The sequence below is a fragment of the Pezoporus occidentalis genome, unplaced genomic scaffold (assembly GCF_034315485.1).
Source record: "Pezoporus occidentalis ecotype Australia unplaced genomic scaffold, CSIRO_AGI_Poc_V1 ctg3, whole genome shotgun sequence".
In the NCBI taxonomy this organism is placed as follows: Eukaryota; Metazoa; Chordata; class Aves; order Psittaciformes; family Psittacidae; genus Pezoporus; species Pezoporus occidentalis.
Window position 1 is genome coordinate 1,840,049 of NW_026914940.1, and position 19,267 is coordinate 1,859,315.

General features: G+C 43.5%; 1 protein-coding gene and 1 long non-coding RNA gene across 6 annotated transcripts in view; one reads left to right on the top strand and one right to left on the bottom strand.

The window, feature by feature from the left end:
• TSNARE1 (t-SNARE domain containing 1) overlaps positions 1 to 19,267 on the top strand; it is a 495,466-nt gene that overhangs the window by 246,984 nt on the left and 229,215 nt on the right. For 3 of the 5 annotated variants that reach the window (XM_062626956.1, XM_062626959.1, XM_062626957.1), the window contains one exon: positions 18,084 to 18,251. The exons of 1 other annotated variant lie outside the window; for it this stretch is intronic. In XM_062626956.1, coding sequence (XP_062482940.1) covers positions 18,084 to 18,251 — 168 coding nt within the window. The remainder of the gene's footprint in view (positions 1 to 18,083; positions 18,252 to 19,267) is intronic. One more of the 5 variants, XM_062626958.1, reaches the window with a different exon arrangement.
• The window catches only part of LOC134167854 (uncharacterized), a 1,192,997-nt gene that overhangs the window by 82,277 nt on the left and 1,091,453 nt on the right, over positions 1 to 19,267 (bottom strand). The window lies entirely within an intron of this gene.

Here is a 19,267-nt window from a genome sequence, read left to right on the forward strand (position 1 = left end):
ATCTTGGAGAAGCAAAGACCTCTTGTCCAACCTGAGCGCACTTCATGGACAAACTCTGTGTCAATAGACTCTATTACATCTTCGAAAGACACAACACTGAGCATCTGCTTTCTCCTCTCTCGCCACCACTGGTTTGTTTCTAATGACGTATTTATTAAGATAATGATATTTGCAGGCATAGAACGAGATAATTCATGTGAGCAATCAGCTCTGGGTTAACTGAAGAATGAAAATGTCTTGGACCGTAGCAAAAACTCATAATCAAAGGGCTCCCCAGCTATCCATCAAACAATCAATTACTGTATCCATTAGTCCGCTTTCACCACACATTAGGATGATTTACTAGACATGCTAATGTTCGGGTCATTGCTCCTGGAGGATAAGCAAATAGCAAAGGCATCTATCAAAGTTTTGATGCAGTGTGATCTCATTCAGTGTGAATATATACCTTAGATCATATCTTTATGCTATTATTAAGTCTATTGAGGACCTGGTCTACGAGGGAGATGCTGGTTTACTCTAGATCTCACCAGCTGGAGAAAACCTGGCAGAAGAGATCTAGTGTTTCACATGGTTTAGCTTCTTGTATGGTGAGGTAGAAGGTCGTTCTGTGTGAAACATGGAGAAGCATCATTAAACAGTGGTGTCACTTCTTGGTTATGCTGACCAGATAATTACAAACATGTTTTCTACTCCCAGATGTGCCATGGTCTAGTGTGAGGTGTCCCTGGCCATGGCAGGGGATTGGAACTGGATGATCTTAAGGTCCTTTCCATCCCAAACTATTCTATGTGGGAGAAGACAGGATTCCTTAATGAAGAGGTAATCAGACAGGTTCTAGGGACCACCGCACATCTGTCTTGTCTCACTGTCTTCATCCAGTACCAGATAAATCTAGTGAGTACAGTGCATGCCAAAAGAATCTCTGTTCATTATTCCACAGTGTAGTTTTCTACCTCTGAGGGCAACAAGACTCATTCTACAGTGAGCTGAGAGAAATAGACACATCTTCATGTATTTATCCGAGCTAAGTAGGATAGATTGTTCTATAGGAAAAAATTAAAACTAGTCTGGGGGGGTTTGTGTGTTTGGGGTTTATTATTATGATTATTATTATTATTATTATTGTTTCCCATATTATTGGCCACACGTGCACATGTGAAGTGTAGTTCTCTACTTCTGATCCCAACATTCAAGACTCCCTTTATAGTCTCTGACGCAATCTCATGTTAAGTAGCTGTCAGTCTTTCTAATTTTGAGAATAGGGCTCTTATCTCCATTGACTTTATTGACCCAGTCTTCACTGAATATAATGGGAGCCTTAATAAGGAGCTTGGAGGTCAGTGTTTCCAGTTTGAGGATGGGAAGCTTGGAGAGGTAGGTTTCTGTCAGTTCAGTGAATTCAGATGAAGATATCTACCATGCACACACGTCAGATGAGTGTCCTGAACCAGCATCTGCCTAATTTATCCTTGTTCCTGTGAATGTACACTTGATATCTGATAGAACCAAGTGATGTCTAACTTTAGGTTAGCAGCATATAGCTCTTTGGCTCTGTTAGCAGTTTAAAGCTCTTGAGAGGGTCAGTGGGGAAAAGTCAAACAAAGTAAGGGCATAACTTCATGAGGTTGAATTACTCACTGAAGAAGCTCTCTTCACTGTTTTGAGTAGACAAGGAGCCAAAGAGTGGTTCTCGTTCACTGTGATTCACTGTGGTCCCTTTGTCCCCCAAACATTCATGGCTCCTTGGACAGAGAGAGGGGTCAGTGTCAATGGATTTATTCTTGAAGCCATGCACAGAGACCTGTATTTGTTAAGGAGGAGCATCCTGTGCAGTGCAAAGCCTTAGGTTGTGTGATAAAAAGCTTGTCCTCCACAGGCACAAAGGAGCACTGAGGAACAATACATTATACACTACAAAATACTGTGCATTTCTGCATGCACATGTGTGCTGTATGACCTGGAGCAGCTCGTTCCTGAGTCCTTAGGTCCTGATTTGCAAAAACAGCAAGTAAAAAAGTGGTCATTTTGAATATTAAGTAGTTATTTCATAATGCATTGAGGTGTAATGAAAAGGTTCAAAAGAATAGCGATCCAAGGCACAGCTATGGGTTGGGTTGAGAAGAGATTCAGAGCAGCCCTGTGGAGTAGGACGTGGGGGTGTTGGTCAATGAGAAACTGAATATGAGCTGGCTTCAGTGTGGACTCACAGCCCAGAAAGCCAACTGTATCCTGGGCTGCATCCAAAGGAGCGTGACCAGCATGTCGAAGGAGGTGATCCTGCCCCTCTACTCTGCTCTTGTGAGACCTCACCTGGAGCATTGTGTGCAGTTCTGGTGTCCTCAACGGAAAAAGGACATGGAACTGTTGGAACAAGTCCAGAGGAGGCCACGAGGGTGATCAGGGGCTGGAGCATCTCCTGTATGGAGACAGGCTGAGAAAGCTGGGGCTGTTCAGCCTGGAGAAGAGAAGCTGTGTTGAGACCTCATAGCAGCTTCCAGTATCTGAAGGGGGGCTATAGGGATGGTGGAGAGGGACTCTTCATTAGGGACTGTAGTGACAGGACAAGGGGTAACGGGTTAAAACTGAAAGGGGAAGTTTAGATTGGATATAAGGAAAAAGTTGTTTACTGTAAGGGTGGTGAGGCACTGGAATGGGTTGCCCAGGGAAGTTGTGAATGCTCCATTCCTGGCCGTGTTCAAGTCCAGGTTGGAGAGAGCCTTGGGTGACATGGTTTAGTGTGAGTTGTGCCTGCCCGTGGCAGGGGGCTGGAACTGGATGATCTTAAGGTCCTTTCCAACCCTAACTATTCTATGATTCTATGATTCTAAAGCTGTCATCTTTCTACTGAGAGGATACTATTCCATTGTGGTTTTGGAGCCAGAGGTCTATTCTGGGGGAGTGAAATATGATTTTAATTCAGTGAGAATATCCCAGCCTTTCAGAATCAGTTCATTTCTATTGCTCCTTTATTACTGCAGGAATGGAAAAGTTCCAGATACAAGTCCTTTGAGACTAGGTCAAAGAGTTAAGAAAACTACCTGAAGGCAACCTCCCAACCAGCCAAACGGAGTCTCCATACAGCAGGTTTCAGAGTAGATGTTAACATGTGTTAGAATATCTCCTGGGTTTGGGGGTTTCCAAGAGAAATGTGTTTTATGGCACAAGCAATGAAGTCTTGGAGTTTATGTCTTGGGAAGGGTATTGGTATATTGGTGAGGCACTGGAACAGGTTGCCCAAAGAAGTGGTGAATGCTCCATCCCTGGCAGTGTTCAAAGCCAGGTTGGACAGAGCCTTGGGTGACATGGTCTAGTGTGAGGTGTCCCTGCCCATGGCAGGGGATTGGAACTGGATGATCTTTAGGTCCTTTCCAACCCAAATCATCCTGTGATTCTGCGATTGGTATATACAGAGAGAATAGAAAAGAATGCAAACAAGGCAAGTAAAATAACACGAGGTATGTAGTCTATAAACATCTGATGAGAAAATGAGGGAGCTAAATTAAGTAGGCTGCACAAAAGTATCAATAGGGAGATGATTACAGTCTATAAATACTTTCAAGGTGAAAATACAAATGAAGACCTGGTGAATTATTCACCAAGGTAAATTATAGGAGTCAGAATGGGCTGGTGTTAGGGAAGAAACCTGCGAGTCAAATGCTAAAGCTAATAAAGAACGGTTGTGTGGATGGTTAATGCCCCATCAGTTTGGAAAGTCAATAGCACAGTTAAAACAGAAGTAAAATAAAGAATAATAATAGTGCAATAAAAATGGCTGGTAGGAATTATCTGAATGTTAATCTGTGGCTTCTCCTGCTTATGACACAATGAAGACATTGTCCTGATGCTAACTGGAAAAATGGGCAGATTTGGGACAATTTTGTCCCATGTCACGTTCTGGAGGCGCTGAGCTGGAAACCTTTCAACATTTTTCATTTTAATCCTTTCCCTGAGTGTTTTATTTTGCAAACGTTTTAGGTGGCTTTTCAATCCTCATGAAAGCCTTCATCAAACCCGCATGCTAATCGTGCGGTTATGGGACTGAATGCTTGAGCTCAAGAAAGGTTAGCATCCCTGTAAACGTATATCACAGAGGCAACGTGGAGCACATGAGGATAATAAAACCAGTCTGCATTGCTTTCCTTGCTGGCCCTTCCTGTTTCTTATCACTCTTTGAAAGGTTAAATTTACTTCATCTTGGCCTCATATAGAATTATTTAGCAAACTGGCAAATTCTTCCCATTCCCTTCTCCCTGGATAAACTATTTGAGAAACAAGGTTCTGTCCCATTTAGCAGTGTTTACACTTCCCACTTGCATTATTGTCCTCTGCAGGTGTTTCAGTCACAAATATGCATTTGTGCCTAAATTTACCCAATATCTTTAGTTTTATCTCTCTTGAGACATTGTCTAGTTCTGTAACAACTGTATCACTGTTCTTCAGGAAGAATACAGTTCTCTTGCTGCTGTCCTTGTGTTTTGCTTTAAAGCAGTAAATATCCTGACTTCATTTAGCTTGCAGTTCAAGTTGTCACTCTTCATTTTCCTTGAGATTGAAGCTCACATCCTCCAAAGGAGGTTGACTCATTGTTATGTATTTCCAGTAAAAGAGTGTCCTCCAACCCATGCTGCTGCTTGCTGTAACGACACACAGAAATCAATGTGAACATTTAATTCCCTTTAGTTGCACCTATTTCTTAAGGTTATTTACCTTAATAACCTTAAGATTAGGCTGTGTTAGACAGGGATTAAGGCTGGTCAGGAGGAAGAACCAGACACATGCTCTCCTTTATGGATGTACCTAGTATAGGTAGGAGGAATGGCCACTGTCAGAAGTTGTGACTGATGTTTGTGGCCTTCAAAGGGAGGACTCTTAGAGGGGCAGCAGCCAATGCACCAATTTAGTTGAAAATGTGATCTCTATTTCATGGAGTATATCTCTTTAGGAACAAACGCCACAGACCTTTTGGTTGCAGAAGTCCCTGTCTGACTGCTGTGCAGTGCTTGGCCATAATTATACTCTTCAGCATACAGCACTAGAGTCATACGGTGATTTCCACCTTCCTTGCGTTTCTCATAGCATTACCGATTGGCGATAATAAAGGAATTCAGCTCTGGAACCCCCAACATTAGAAGGACAGGGAGCTGTTGGAGCACAAAGGTCATGAAGATGCTCTGAGCCAGGCTGAGAGAGCTGGACTGGTTCAGCCTGGACAAGAGAAGGCTCCTTAAAGGGAGACCTTAGAGCAGCTCCAGTGCCTAAAGGGGGTACAGGAAACCTGGAGAGGGGCTTTGGACTAGGGATGTAGGGACAGGCCAAGGGGAATGGCTTTAACCTGCCAGAGGGGAGACTGAGATGAGCTCTTAGGCAGAAGCTCTTCCCTATGAGGGTGCTGAGGCGCTGGCACAGGGTGCCCAGAGAAGCTGTGGCTGCCCCATCCCTGGCAGTGTTCAAGGCCAGGTTGGACCCAGGGGCTTGGAGCAAGCTGCTCTAGTGGAAGGTGTCCCTGCCCGTGGCAGGGGGTTGGAACTGGATGAGCTTTAAGGTCCCTTCCAATATAAACCATTCTGTGATATGATTCTATGAATGTCCTCAATTTGCTCATTACATTACACACTTTCAGCATACCCCTTGTTAACTCAAGCAGGTATATCACATAAAAGAGATGAAGTCACTCGCACTCTTAGCAATATTTGATTGCAGCACAGTTAAACTGTAAGTAACATGAGAAAAAAACCAACCTGCTGGTCTTGCTAAAGCCCTATTTTGTTTGTTAAGTTTAAGGAAAAGCTCATAAAGACTGTGCTTCCTTGGCCTTGGTTGTTTTCTTGACCCAAGAGGAACAGCAGGACCTCTGTAATAAGCACAGGCAGATGTGCCCTTCCAGATGCAGCTGAGCTAGCTGAAAACACAACCCACTCAAGCTGTGTTGGGATTGTCTTCATGGCTTTCCTAACAGGATGGGGTTGCGATTGTTCCCAAGCCCGTCTCTAGCAATAATATCCATCTACCTGTTTTTAAGGTCACCTGCATGTATAACTGATGTGGGATAAGGGGCTTTCACATAAACTACATGTGGGGATGCATGGATTTGTCCTTTGGTAAATAATACAAAAAAGGGACCCTATCTTCAATACTGCCTGGTTTTGGTAGTAGCCCACCATAATTCTCTAGTCGTTTAATTGACTGGATTAATTTGTTAATGATGACTTCCTCATCCATCTTCCATTGCATCTTTGCGTTCCTAAACGTTATTTCAGATGCTCATGATATTTCAGTTCTGCTCAGTTTTGGTCAAAAAGCTCATTCTAATTGGATCTCTATAGAAATAGAAGGTTTTCAGTGAATCTGTTGGAAAGAGAAGCCAGGTGAGCCCTTTCCATGCTGTCTGGCCATGGGGAGTCAGTTCACCAGAGGCTGACCACAGATGATGCCACCGATCCATGGCAGCGTGTTATATCGCAGTGCTCCTGAACAGCCCCATATCATGTTTTCAGTATACTTGGTGTCTCTTGCTTCACTGTAGGTTTCTGTAATTTTGGATCTTTTGACATTTTAATTACCTTTGTTTGTATTTTAATTAAACCCAAAAATGTCCTGAAGAGAAGCAACTAAAAGCTTGTGTATAGTGTTAGTGTAATACCTCATAAGCAGCCACGTGCAACCAGACTTGAATCAATAAGCTTTATTATGGCTAATTTACAGATGAATTAAGAAGAAGTGGTTTACATGGCAATGAGAAGCATGAACTTCTGTTCCCTCCTCCTCAATCGCTGCTGCTCATATATGAAGGGGCTGTCAAAGACCCAGCTTCTGCTTTTGATCTGTTTGGTTTCCCTGCTGACAGCATGCCATGATGTATGTGCTGCTGGCTTCACATTTGCTTGGAATTGCTCTTTTGAGTGGGTCAAATCCTGCCCTAGACTCCACTAACTTGATTTTCTCCATTGAGAGATTGCTTTCTCAGGTGGAGGTGCCACATGGGTGCTCACGTGGACTCTGCCTGGTTCTGACTCTTTTGCTTGATGGTTTTGGGTAAATCACTCCAACTTTATGTTTTCAGGTGACCAGCCTGTGATACCCTCCCTGTTTTGTTCTGAGTTAGTGCTAAAAACATTTGCTGGGAACCGGACCAAAGGTCCGAGCATCCTTTGTGATAGAAGACAGACCCTTTATATCTTGATGCCTTATATTGAAAACCAGTGCATAACAGAGGGCTGCTGAGAAAAGCTTATAAGTGAATATAGGTTATGTTTTCTTGCATAGGCCTTGCTGTTCCCTACTTGTCATTTCTGTTGCTGTTTTCATTGTACATATATTCTAGATGGGGCTCTTCTGTGCCTGGTGCCAGAAGGTTTGGTGAGGTGAATAGATGTTGTCCCATCCTGCTGCCCAAAGCTCAACCTCCAGTTTTCTCCTCTCCAACAAAGGTGAACCCCAATCTCACAAGGAGGCAGGGACCTGGTCTTGTTTCCCCATCCCCATCACCTTACCCTGCCAAGGGTCATTGAAGCTTCCCCAGATGGGTGCTGAAAAGCTGCCTCTGTTTTTTGTTTCTAATTTGGGATCACATTTTTGGGCAGGAGGTGAAGTATTCTACATGCAGACAGTGCAGGGGGTCTTGGGAGACATGTTTAGTGCAAGGTGTCCCTGCCTATGGCAGTGGGGTTGGAACTGGATGATCTTCAGCTCTTTTCCAACCCTAACTATTCTATGATGCTATGATTTGTAGAGCAGTCACTAAATGAGAGCGTTCCTCAGTCCCAGGCTGTCAACATTTGCTTTGCCACTGAGCACCTCCTGAAACCCTGCCAAGGGGCAGTAATGAAAAGAGATTAGAAGACTGATGCCAGGGAGGTTCTGTGGGAGTCACCCATGTTGAGCACTCCACAAGCTAAAGGCAAAATACAAAATCAGTCTATTTCTTGAAAGTAGAAGACATACTTTTTATTTCCAGCATCTCCCTACTTTCCCACTGCTCCACACTACAGGGTGGCACTGCGCCCATGATAGGGGTTGTCTCTGCTGCAGGAAATCAAGCTGAATTTGGCTCCTGCCTCCATGTGAACCCAAGAAAGAGACTTCTCACTTCTTCTTTGCACTAGATAGGTGTTAGCAAGTGAGTCATTCTCATTCTCCTTCCCGTTTGCCTTTCTAGCAGGAACCTGCTCACCAGCTGTGCAGCACATATGTTGAGGCAGAGACAACAGGGTCCTTTCTAGACAGTCGTGATGTGTCTGTGAGTGCTCGCATGCGTGGCCCATTTACACAACGTTGGGTGCTTCAGATGTTGGGTGAGCTGTAAGCAGGGGAGTTTTCTGCCTAGCATCAGGATGCAGGGACAACAGGAAAGCACAGCTCTCAGACAGCAGCGGCAGCCAAAACGTGGTGCCAGCAGTAAAGTAGTGCAGAGATGGAGAATCATGATAATATAATTCAGACAGCTAGGAAATGGGTGCTGGAGAGGGACTCTTCATCAGGAACTGTAGCGATAGGACAAGCGGTGATGGGCTTAAGCTGAAACGGGGAAGTTCAGGTTGGAGATAAGGAAGAAGTTCTTTACTGTGAAAGTGGTGAGGCACTGGAATGGGTTGACCAAAGAAGCGGTGAATGCTCCATCCCTGGCAGTGTTCCAGTCCAGGTTGGACAAAGCCTTGGGCGACATTGTCTAGTGTGAGGCATCCCTGCCCATGGCACTGGATGGGCAGTGGATTGTATTGGAACTGGATGATCTTAAGGTCCTTTCCAACCCAAACCGCTCTGTGATTCCATGAAAGGGCTAGTAAGAATGTGATGTGACAGTATAAAAATGTCTCCTTCATTAAAGGAAATCTTTATCCGCTTGCTTTGCATGTGTAGAGGTGCCACCTGAAGCTTCTGATAGCACAGGCAGTTGGCTTTGTGAAGGATAGATACAGACACATGTAATAAGACTGAAGTCATTCAGTGAAATGGGTTTGAAAAGGATGTTAGATTACAGGAAGGGGAAATTTACACCGCTCTTCACTGTTGCTGTTTCATTTCACTCACATCACCATGGGACCAGCTATTTGCATGGCAGATAAAGTTGCCAAATCAAGAGGAAAAAAAAAGGGAGAAGGGCTGGAAATAGTAACAGGGCAATCTGCCTTCCCCTTCCCTTATGGAGCATCTGTAAGAATTCCACAGGGTGAAAATGCACGACAAAAGGTAGCCCTCATGATCAAGTGAAGTTTGCCCTAGAAACTGATGATCTCCATTAGCCTGGAGATCTAAGACTGGTAGGAAGGGCATTCCTCCTAAATTTGGTCTTCACCCTGGGGTGAAAATATGCTGTGCTTCTTAAAAGCCCATTGGTTATCAGAGAGCTAAACCTCAGGCCCCTGGCTTATTTTCTTTTTCTTCATCTACCACAGACAGGTCATTTAATTCTGTCACCCTGAGTACAGTAAGATCGACTCAGAATGAGAGCAGCCCTGGGTGATGAGGTCAGGATTACTCTGAATGAATTTGGTGAAGTAATAAAGTCTTGAAGGAAGAATAAAGCAGAAGCAAACAGTAGGAGGTATGAACTAGGGACTCTGTTACTGAGTCTCTTCCAGCCCCAGGAGACTAAATGGATTTTCTTCATCTTCATGACTGCAGACTTGAACAATTTGACTTATAAATGCTGAGAAGCAACCCAGCAAATCTGTTTCTGCTATTACATTTCCCCTAAAATCAGTAATTTCTTGCAGATTCTATAGCAAGAAGCAGGTAGAAATAGTGCTTTTTTGTGGCTCAATTTCAGGCTCACATCATTCAAAAGGAAACCACTTGATCAAGAGTGAAGACAGAAACACATGAGAGATTCTAGTTAATCTAAATAAAAATACACTTAAACCCTTCCCTTTATGCTGATTTCCCCATGCTGGTTTTGCTCATGCTGCATTGGTGCAGAGTAATCAAATTTACATAACTGGAAGAAAATGCAGAACCCATTTCTGTATTTGCCTGTGTTACTCATACACGCAAGAAGGATTGAAAATACCCCACTTTGAAGTTATTATGGTGGCTTTAAATGTGCACGTGTTTGAGTGAAAAGGAAGAGCAAGTCATGGTTAATTTGTGGTTGTCCTCCTTCCCTCGTTGCATGAAGCTCATCTCATAAGCTAACAGAGCTCACATTACCAATCCCTGCTGCGATCTTCGGTGTGAAAGATAATACAAAGTAATATCACTATTTCACTCCTTTAAAAGATTTAGCAGTCCCAGTCTGCTTGTTCGGTGCCTGCCCGAGGCCTTTCTACCTGTAATTGCTTTGGGCTTTTGCTTGGTGAGACACAGCTCTAAATCTGCAAGGTTAGTTGCTCTGGGATGGTGGTTTGAGAATGATCACCTAATCCCTTTTATCTGTCTTCTTACCCTAGCCGTACATGGTAGATAGGCAGGGCAAACTTTGTCCTGGACGGCTTGCAACGCCAACGTGCTATTACAGATGTGTCAGGCACAGGCAGGCAGCATAACTACAGCAGTGTTCTGCACAGTGGCATTCCATGTAAAGTATTTTATTGATCTTTAATGCAGGTACTCCAGCCTCGTTATTCTACACCCAATAAAACGCGAATCTCTGAGCCTGGATGCTTGTGAAAATAGGATATCCCCATAAAGTGTAGCCTGGCTTTTTATATGTCTATACATACTATAAAGCAAGAGATAAACATCTCTGCATTTGCATTTGGTTTGAAAGCCAGAGCCAAAACGTTACCCAAGGAGATGTGATAGTTTGCAGGAGGTGTGGGAGGTGTGTTGATGACTGCTTGAGCTGGCCATATCCCTGCTAGAGGTGCAGAAGACTTCTGGAAATTGGAGAACAAACAACAAGCTTCCTTGGTTTACTAACTGAGTCACATAAGACCTCTAAAATACTCTATTTTCGTAGTGGCAGAAGGTTTCCTTGGAACAACCTGCAGGATGTAGTACATAATTAGCTCATGTGAGTATTACTTCTTTTACCTGTGCTGATATAAACTTGGAGGCAACAATGAACTTGTGGGCTGTGCTATGCACGTCAAAAGCAGTCTCAAGGGTCTTACAGCCAGGTGATGATGAGGAAAGCTCCAGCTGCTTGAAACGGGCATGTGAGTGAGAAGTAGTCAGAAAAGAAGGAACTTGTGTTCCTTCTTATTCGCCAGAAGTAGGTTTTCAGTCCAGTTAGGAGACCCACCTTTTGCATTTTGATGATATAAACAGCTCTGTGACGTCCATCCTAAGATATTGCATTAGTATCCTCTTCCTGTTTTCACACACAGTTGAAATGAAACCCTCCTCTCCAGGATACCACTCTTGATTGAAGGGGGAATGGCTTTAAACTGACACAGGGTAGATGGTAGATTTGGATTAGGTATTAGGAAGAAGCCCTTCACTATGAGGGTGCTGAGGCACTGGAACAGATTGCCCAGAGAAGCTGTGGATGCCCCATAACTGGCAGTGTTCAAGGCCAGGTTGAACACACAGGCTTGGAGGAAGCTGCTCTAGTGGAAGGTGTCCTTGCTCATGGCAAGGAGTTGGAACTGGATGAGCTTTAAGGTCCCTTCCAACCCAAACCATTGCGTGAGTCTATGATTCTGTGGATGGAGATGGTGTATAAACAAGTCCACATTGTCTAATTTCAGGTACTGATCTCAATAAAACCTCCTTTTCAAGGTGATTTCAAGCTGAAATTGAAAGTACAAGTATGTCAACATCTTCCTCAGCCCTTCATCCTCTCCTCCCTGTAGTGTGTCATTCATCTGGTGCACAGAGTCTGTAAATCCAGCTCCAATGAATCCTTATTATTTACATCAACTTTCACAGCTCTTGTTGGAGAGATGGTGAGAGGCCCATCTTATTACAGCTGATATTGGGCACCTTCAAGATGTGATTTGTAAGTAACCTGAGCTGGAGGGAGTGTAGGAGACGGTTTCCTTCTTTCTCTCTGTGGTATAATTTTTTTTCTACATCTTCAGGTTTTGATGAGGTGTGGAAAATAAATTTTCCTTTGAAATCACTAAATATTTCAGTGGCAATGAGAGGAATTTCTCATCCATCTCCACTCAATATTTCATGCCCTTAATTTCTGATAAGGGAACAATCTTGTAATGAGCCATCAGAAATGGCATCGTTAGAGATGTAAAAGGGAGCTACAGGACTGAGACGGTACCAGTACACGTCTCACTGCTACAGGAGTACCCTAACTCTCAGAGGATGAAATGTGAAGGCTGGTTGAGGTTATATTAGAGTAGGTTCATGCTACATTTCTGCTTCTGGGTAGAATCAAGACCATATGGGAACTAGAAGAGAGGTCATTTCAGTCCCTTGCTTGGTGGTTTTATGTGACAAGGGTTGTAAAACTTGTGATATTGCTGTGTACAAGGAGAAGAAACTCTTATGTGTTAAACGCTCCTCTTCTGTCCCTTCTAATATACGAAAGGAGAGTGAGGCAGGCACAGGGATGGGAGGGGGTCATCTTTGAAGGGGTTTCAGACCTGCACCTTCTGATACAAAGACTTTACTGCTGTTAAAGTGCAGATACTGCAGAAGTTGTCACTATCCAGATAAAACTTTATTTCTATCAGCAGCTGCTCGTAGCATCTCCCCAGTGGTAGAATAAATCTGATAAAAAAATGTAGTTGTAAGCAGCAACGATTTTATCCTAGTGAATAGATTTTATCCACCAGAAAAGATGTTGTGCTTGGCCATAATTTTTCAGATATGATGAATAACAGTGTAATATGACCCTCAGTCCTAAGGATTTAATTTTAAAGGATCTACTGAGCGTATCGGATAACACTCAACTTTTCCTTACCTGTCATTTTTTTTCTACAGCTTGAGAAAAAAAAACAAACCAAAACTGCCACAGGCAAATTTCAACAAAAGAACAACTTCAAATACACCCAATTAACAATTTATGAAAGGAAATCCAAACCAAAATTACACAGGGCAGAAAATTGGGCACTAAATCAAATGTTATATGGAAATTACTCTACAGGGAGTTATGGCCCCTTGCAGTGCATTGTCAAACGGGGCTTTTTCAGTGGAGGCTCAATGTGTGCCCTCCATCATATCTTTTCTTCCTAGAAATGCAATATTTTGTCATAGAATCATAGAATCACAGAATGATTTGGGTTGGAAAGGACCTTAAGATCATCCAGTTCCAACCCCCCAGCCATGGGCAGGGACACCTCACACTAGACCGTGTTGCCCAAGGCTCTGTCCAACCTGGCCTCGAGCACTGCCATGGATGGAGCATTCTCTGGGCACCCTGTGCCAGTGCCTCAGCACCCTCACAGGGAAGAACTTCTTCCTTAGATCCAACCTGAACTTTCCCTGTTTCAGTTTGAACCCATCGCCCCTTGTCCTGTTACTACAGTCTCTGATGAAGAGTCTCTCTCCATCATCTTTGCAGGCCTGCTTCAGACACTGGAAGCTGCTCTGAGGTCTCCACGCAGCTTCCCTTCTCCAGGCTGAACAGCCCCAACTTTCTCAGCCTGGCTCCATACGGGAGGTGCTCCAGCCCCTGATCACCCTCGTGGCCTCCCATGGACTTGTTCCAACAGCTCCATGTCCTTCTTATCTTGAGGACACCAGAACTGCACACAATGCTGCAAGTGGGGTCTCACGAGAGCAGAGTAAAGGGGCAGGATCACCTCCTTCCACCTGCTGGTCACACTTATTTCGGGCATGGCAATGAGCACAACTTGGAATGAACACCACTGATAAATCAACCCATGTGCAGTTCTCAATCAGAAGTACTAAAAGTCATTAGATTTATTTACACTTCTGAATCTAGGATTTGTTCACTGTATCCCAGCAATGAGAGTCTCTGTAGCATCAACAAACACAAAATCACTTTTAATTTGTTAGCACAGCTAGCTACCATGCATGCCCCAATAGGTCATGGTTTCTATATTTAATGTTAGTATGGGGCCATTCTTATGTCTGGGATGCAGTTTCAGCCCCAGTGCATCCTGTTGCTTCCTTATTTACTCATCCATTCAGCAGCCGCTGTTGGATTTTCTCTAAAGATATTAAGGATACAAACAGGTAATTGCCTTCAGCAGCTCTGAAATTAACTTAAGCCACTACTTTGCTTAGAGAAAAACATCTGTGGCTAGACCATTATCTATTTAAACACATGAATAGCCGGCTTTTGTAAGAGACAACAGCAGTATCACTTGCATTGCGCTATCTGTATTATGTGCGGTGGCGTGTTATTTACAGATACCAGGACCAGCAATTGGGGATGACTAATAGAGCTGACACGGGCCAAGATCAAGCCTATTTGTGATACAGCTGTGGCATTATATGGATTAATATGGTTAGAAGATTTGGTTGCTGTGCTGGATGAAGTCTTGGGTGACGTGGTCTAGTATGAGGTGACACAGGGGTTGAAACTAGATGATCTCAAGGTCCTTTCTAACCCTAACTATAGAATCATAGAATAGTTAGGGTTGGAAAGGACCTTGAGATCATCCAGTTCCAACCCCCCTGCCATGGGCAGGGACACCTCACACTAAACCATGTCACCCAAGGCCTTGTCCAACCTGATCTTGAACACTGCCAGGGATGGAGCATTCACAACCTCCCTGGGCAACCCATTCCAGTGCCTCAGCACCTTAACAGGAAAGAATTTCCTCCTTATATCCAACCTAAATTTCCCCTGTTTAAGTTTTAACCGGTTACCCCTTGTCCTATCACTACAGTCTCTAATGAAGAGTCCCTCCCCAGCATCCCTACAGCCCCCTTCAGATACTGGAAGGCTGCTATGAGGTCTCCATGAAGCTTCTCTTCTCCAGGCTGAACAGCCCCAACTTCCTCAGCCTGTCTTCATACAGGAGGTGCTCCAGTCCCCTGATCATCCTCGTGGCCTCCGCTGGACTTGTTCCAACAGTTCCATGTCCTTTTTATGTTGAGGACACCAGAACTGCACACAATACTCCAGGTGAGGTCTCACAAGAGCAGAGTAGAGGGGCAGGATCACCTCCTTGGACCTGCTGGTCACGCTCCTTTTGATGCAGCCCAGGATACAGTTGGCTTTCTGGGCTGCAAATCTGATTCTATTCCTGTTTATCCTGTGCTCCCACATCAGAACAGAAAAGGAAACCTGTGAAAACATGTTTATTTATTATCTTCCACTGAAATGCATGTCTGCATAAGAGAATGTGGCTTTTAGTGTCCATTCATGGGCATTTAGATCCATGGCAGAGTGTCCTTGCTGTGACCGTAGTACAAGAATTCCATTAGATCACTGTTTTCCTGCACCTTCAAAGCACAGATACTTGGGCTCTTCCAGCCTGCTTGGCGTTGTGCAATATGACTGCCTCTGCATGTCTTAGTTATCTCACTGGTGAAGATGCGAGGACAACTCTGTCACTATAAATGAAGCATTAGAACACCCCAAGGGTTTTTTTTTGCTTGAGTCCATTAAGTCATGCTTTTGGCACTGAACCACTCTATCAGATAAGTTAGTGTCCAAGGCACGTAATAATTAGTGAATAAAACACCCCCAGAGTATCTTAAACCTATTAAAATGTGTCTTTTAAAGTATAAATGAGTTTTTAACCTCATTTTAAATGATGATTTTCTTCCTGTAACACACCCCTTCTCTGCAGATAACACATCCCAGGGAAGCAGAGGATAAAACAAAGGCACACATTAATGTCAAAGATTTTATTCTTCTGTTTGTATTTGTGAAAGATACTTGACTCTTTGCTGCCAGTTTTCCACGTGACTCTTTCCTTCTTCCATCACCCCACTTCTTTCATCGCATTGTGTGATGTTTGCTGTCTGCAACTAGATGGTGGTGATAATAATGAATTAAGTTCATAAAGCAAAGGTCTAGGTTGAGGCAAATGCAAAAGTTCCTTAGTTTCTAAATGCAGAAATGATGCACTTTTTAGAGGCTCAAAGAAGATTCTAAAGAGTCAAATTAGTGTTTTCAGATGCTTGGTACCCTTCAAACTCTGGCCAACTGGAGTGTCTGAATGTGATCTCAAGAGTTAAATATTACCCATTTTCTCTATGCCTTCACAGTTCCTCCAAGGCAGATCTCTAAGCAAACAAGCAAGAAATAGAACACATTGTAAGTGACTCTTTTTCTCTCATTCCCTTGCCTCCCTCATGTATGCTTGATTGGGCTTCTCATTCTTGCCATGGTGATTTGGTCTTTCTACTGTGACTTCCACTCAAGTGATAGAGTCATAGAATCACAGAATGGTTTGGGTTGGAAAGGACCTTAAGATCACCCAGTTCCAAACCCCTGCCATGGGCAGGGACACCTCATGCTAAACCATCTCACCCAAGGCTTTGACCAGCCTGGCCTTGAACACTGCCAGGGATGGAGCATTCACCACTTCTTTGGGCACCCTGTTCCAGCGCCTCAGCACCCTCACAGTAGAGAACTTCTTCCTTGTATCTAACCTGAACTTCCCCTATTTCAGTTTGAACCCATCACCCCTTGTCCTGTCACTACAGTCCCTGATGAAGAGTCCCTCTGCAGCATCCTTGTAGCCCCCTTCACATGCTGGAAGCTGCTCTGAGGTCTCCACGCAGCTTCCCTTGTCCAGGCTCAACAGCCCCAGTGTTCTCAGCTTGTCTCCATACAGGAGGTGCTCCAGCCCCTGATCATCCTCGTGGCCTCCTCTGGACATGTTCCAACAGCTCCATGTCCTTTTTATGTTGAGGACACCAGAACTGCACACAGTGCTGCAAGTGGGGTCCTCCCAGTCCTTTCATTTCTCCACTCCTTCCAGCAAGCTGTCCCATGGCCTTGCTTCCTATTCACTGGGTGGGAATGGAGAGCATTTCGTATCATAGAACCATAGAATAGTTAGGGTTGGAAAGGACATTAAGATCATGTAGTTGAAAACCACAGCAAAGGCCGTTATTTCTCAAGTACAACTCATTGCAAAGCTCCAGTGTTTGTGCTTCAGAGTAGTTCATACTCATAGAGAAGAACAGCTTGTTTTCTCCTGTAGCTTTCCAAGGCTTTGGGGACATTCAGGTCGAGAATGTGCTGTAGTGAGTGCCATTTCTTCTTTCTTCAGAGTGTCAGAATCACTTGGATTGCTTTTTTGTTGTAACTTTTGATCAGGAGTCAAAGCGCAGCTCAGGGCCGGTTTAAAGGACCATGTGTATTGTTTGAAGTGACATACTCATGCAGTCGTAGGGTTGGAGTCTTCAGCAGTGACTATTAAGCTCAGCCTCCTGATTCCCCAAACCATCCTTGTGTCAGTTCATTCTGACTCCAGTCTACACCAAACCTAACATCTCTACAGGCACAGAAGCCAGAGGCTGGGAGGAGAAGACCTTGTTAGACCTCCGCCCTACCTGCAATGTAGATGCAGCTGCATCATGAGCAGGCTCTTAAAATCAGGTTCTGAATGCAAGCACGGCTCCCTAAGGCAGTATAAACTTCTAACTACCTAGAAAATGGCATCTGATGTGCCAGCAAAATCAGGTCAACTCAATAGAGGGCAGACCATGAGCCTGTGTGCTGCTTAAACTGATGACTCTGCAGTCACATTACTCTCACGATTTCCCCTTATTTTAGCTGTATTTAGTTTATCTGATATCATGTATTTAGTATATCTCATAAATAGACAAGATAGCATCGTTTGTTATGTTGAATGTTGCAAGCTACATCACAAAGTCTCCAAGACAAATGCATAGGCTTTCTCTCTGTCTGAGCAAGTATCCAATTCCAGAAGAATTTGCAGGAAAGCCAACAAAGTGGATGTGTCATTTTTCTAATGCACGTAAATGTTATGTTCTGTCAGAATTGCTGGAAAGTTCAAGTAGGATGCCGGGGCTCAAAGGTAATCAGGAGATCTGGCTTTGGGTCCTAACACTTCCTTCAAGACTTAGTGTGCTTCCTCTCATAGAACTTACTCATCTTCACCTTTTCTCCATTGTTTATACACTCTATATTATTTGTATATATATTATATAAACGTATATGGTTGTAATATGTGTTATTATAATATATATCTGTTACATTCATGTTATATTTTCCCGTAAGAACGCTATGTAAAACTGGACAACACTTACACATCCTTTTCTATCTTTCCATCCTCTCATCTCAGCAGAGCCCTAGGACCCCCTTCTCTGACCTCCGTGATGACGAGAAGATCTTTAATGGAGGAGAAGGCATGTGGCAGAACCAGAACCAGGACAAAGCCTTGCTCTCAGAAATCACAGAGGAGGATCTGGAGGCGATCCGCCAGCGAGAAGAGGCCGTTCAGCAGATTGAGGTGAGTCACTTCTCCCTTTCGAGCTGGAAGTGGAGATTCCTTGTGTTGCTTGCTCAACATGATAGAAGAAATGGTGATTTACAGTGCTTCCAGTACAGTACCACTGAAAATGAGAGAGATTATCAAGTGTTTGTAAGCATGGGAACCAGTGGCAGAAGGAGGAATTAGAAATCCATATGACCCATAATGAAAACATCAAGAATGAATTTATGTTCATGGACTAATGTTGTATGGAGTGAGTCTTCCATTACAAAGGCAGCGATGCAGTAGTTTAGTTGGGCTTGGCTCTGCAGCAAAACAGCTTTCTTAGTGCGTGCAAACTCGAAACTGGAATTTGTCACAGACAGAAAATCTCCAGCTTTAACATAAAAGAGGATAATAGGTAAAGGAAAGGAAATAACTTGTTATTTTTTTCAAGTAATTCAATGTTTTTGCTTTATCAAAGTATTTGGCTGTTCTTAATATAGTTAAAAGAAGACACACTATTTTTATTCCTTTTTATTTGAATGCACTATAAATAAAAGATTAAAAAAAGGAACAAAGAGAGGCCGGAATAAGTTAAACATCCCACATTTGTCTTTTTTATACTTCTCTTTTTATGCTTTTGGGAAACCTTGTCCTTAAATTGCAGGAATAGCTGAATAAACCCAGAACACATTAAACCTTTCTAATTTGTGTGCTTTTACAGGCCTAAACTCAAGATGAACCAACAAAAAAAGAGGGCTTCAGAATAATCAGAACATTTAATTAAGGCCTATACTTTGTCCTTTAATTGGATTGAGCTAATTTTATCAGGATAGATTTTGGTTGCGGTATAGCGGGAATTGTGATTGAGTTACCAGTGCAAAAAGGGGATAAACGTTCCTGCTGGGGACTGGTTCTTTGAGGCTGTGACCTCTGTTTGCAGACAGTGAGAGCTACATGTGAGTAAGAAATGTTGATGGTAGTTGCACAGGAGCCAGTCGAGGTTAGCGTGTATCTAATTTCTGCTGTGGTTTGCTGAATAGAGATGACTG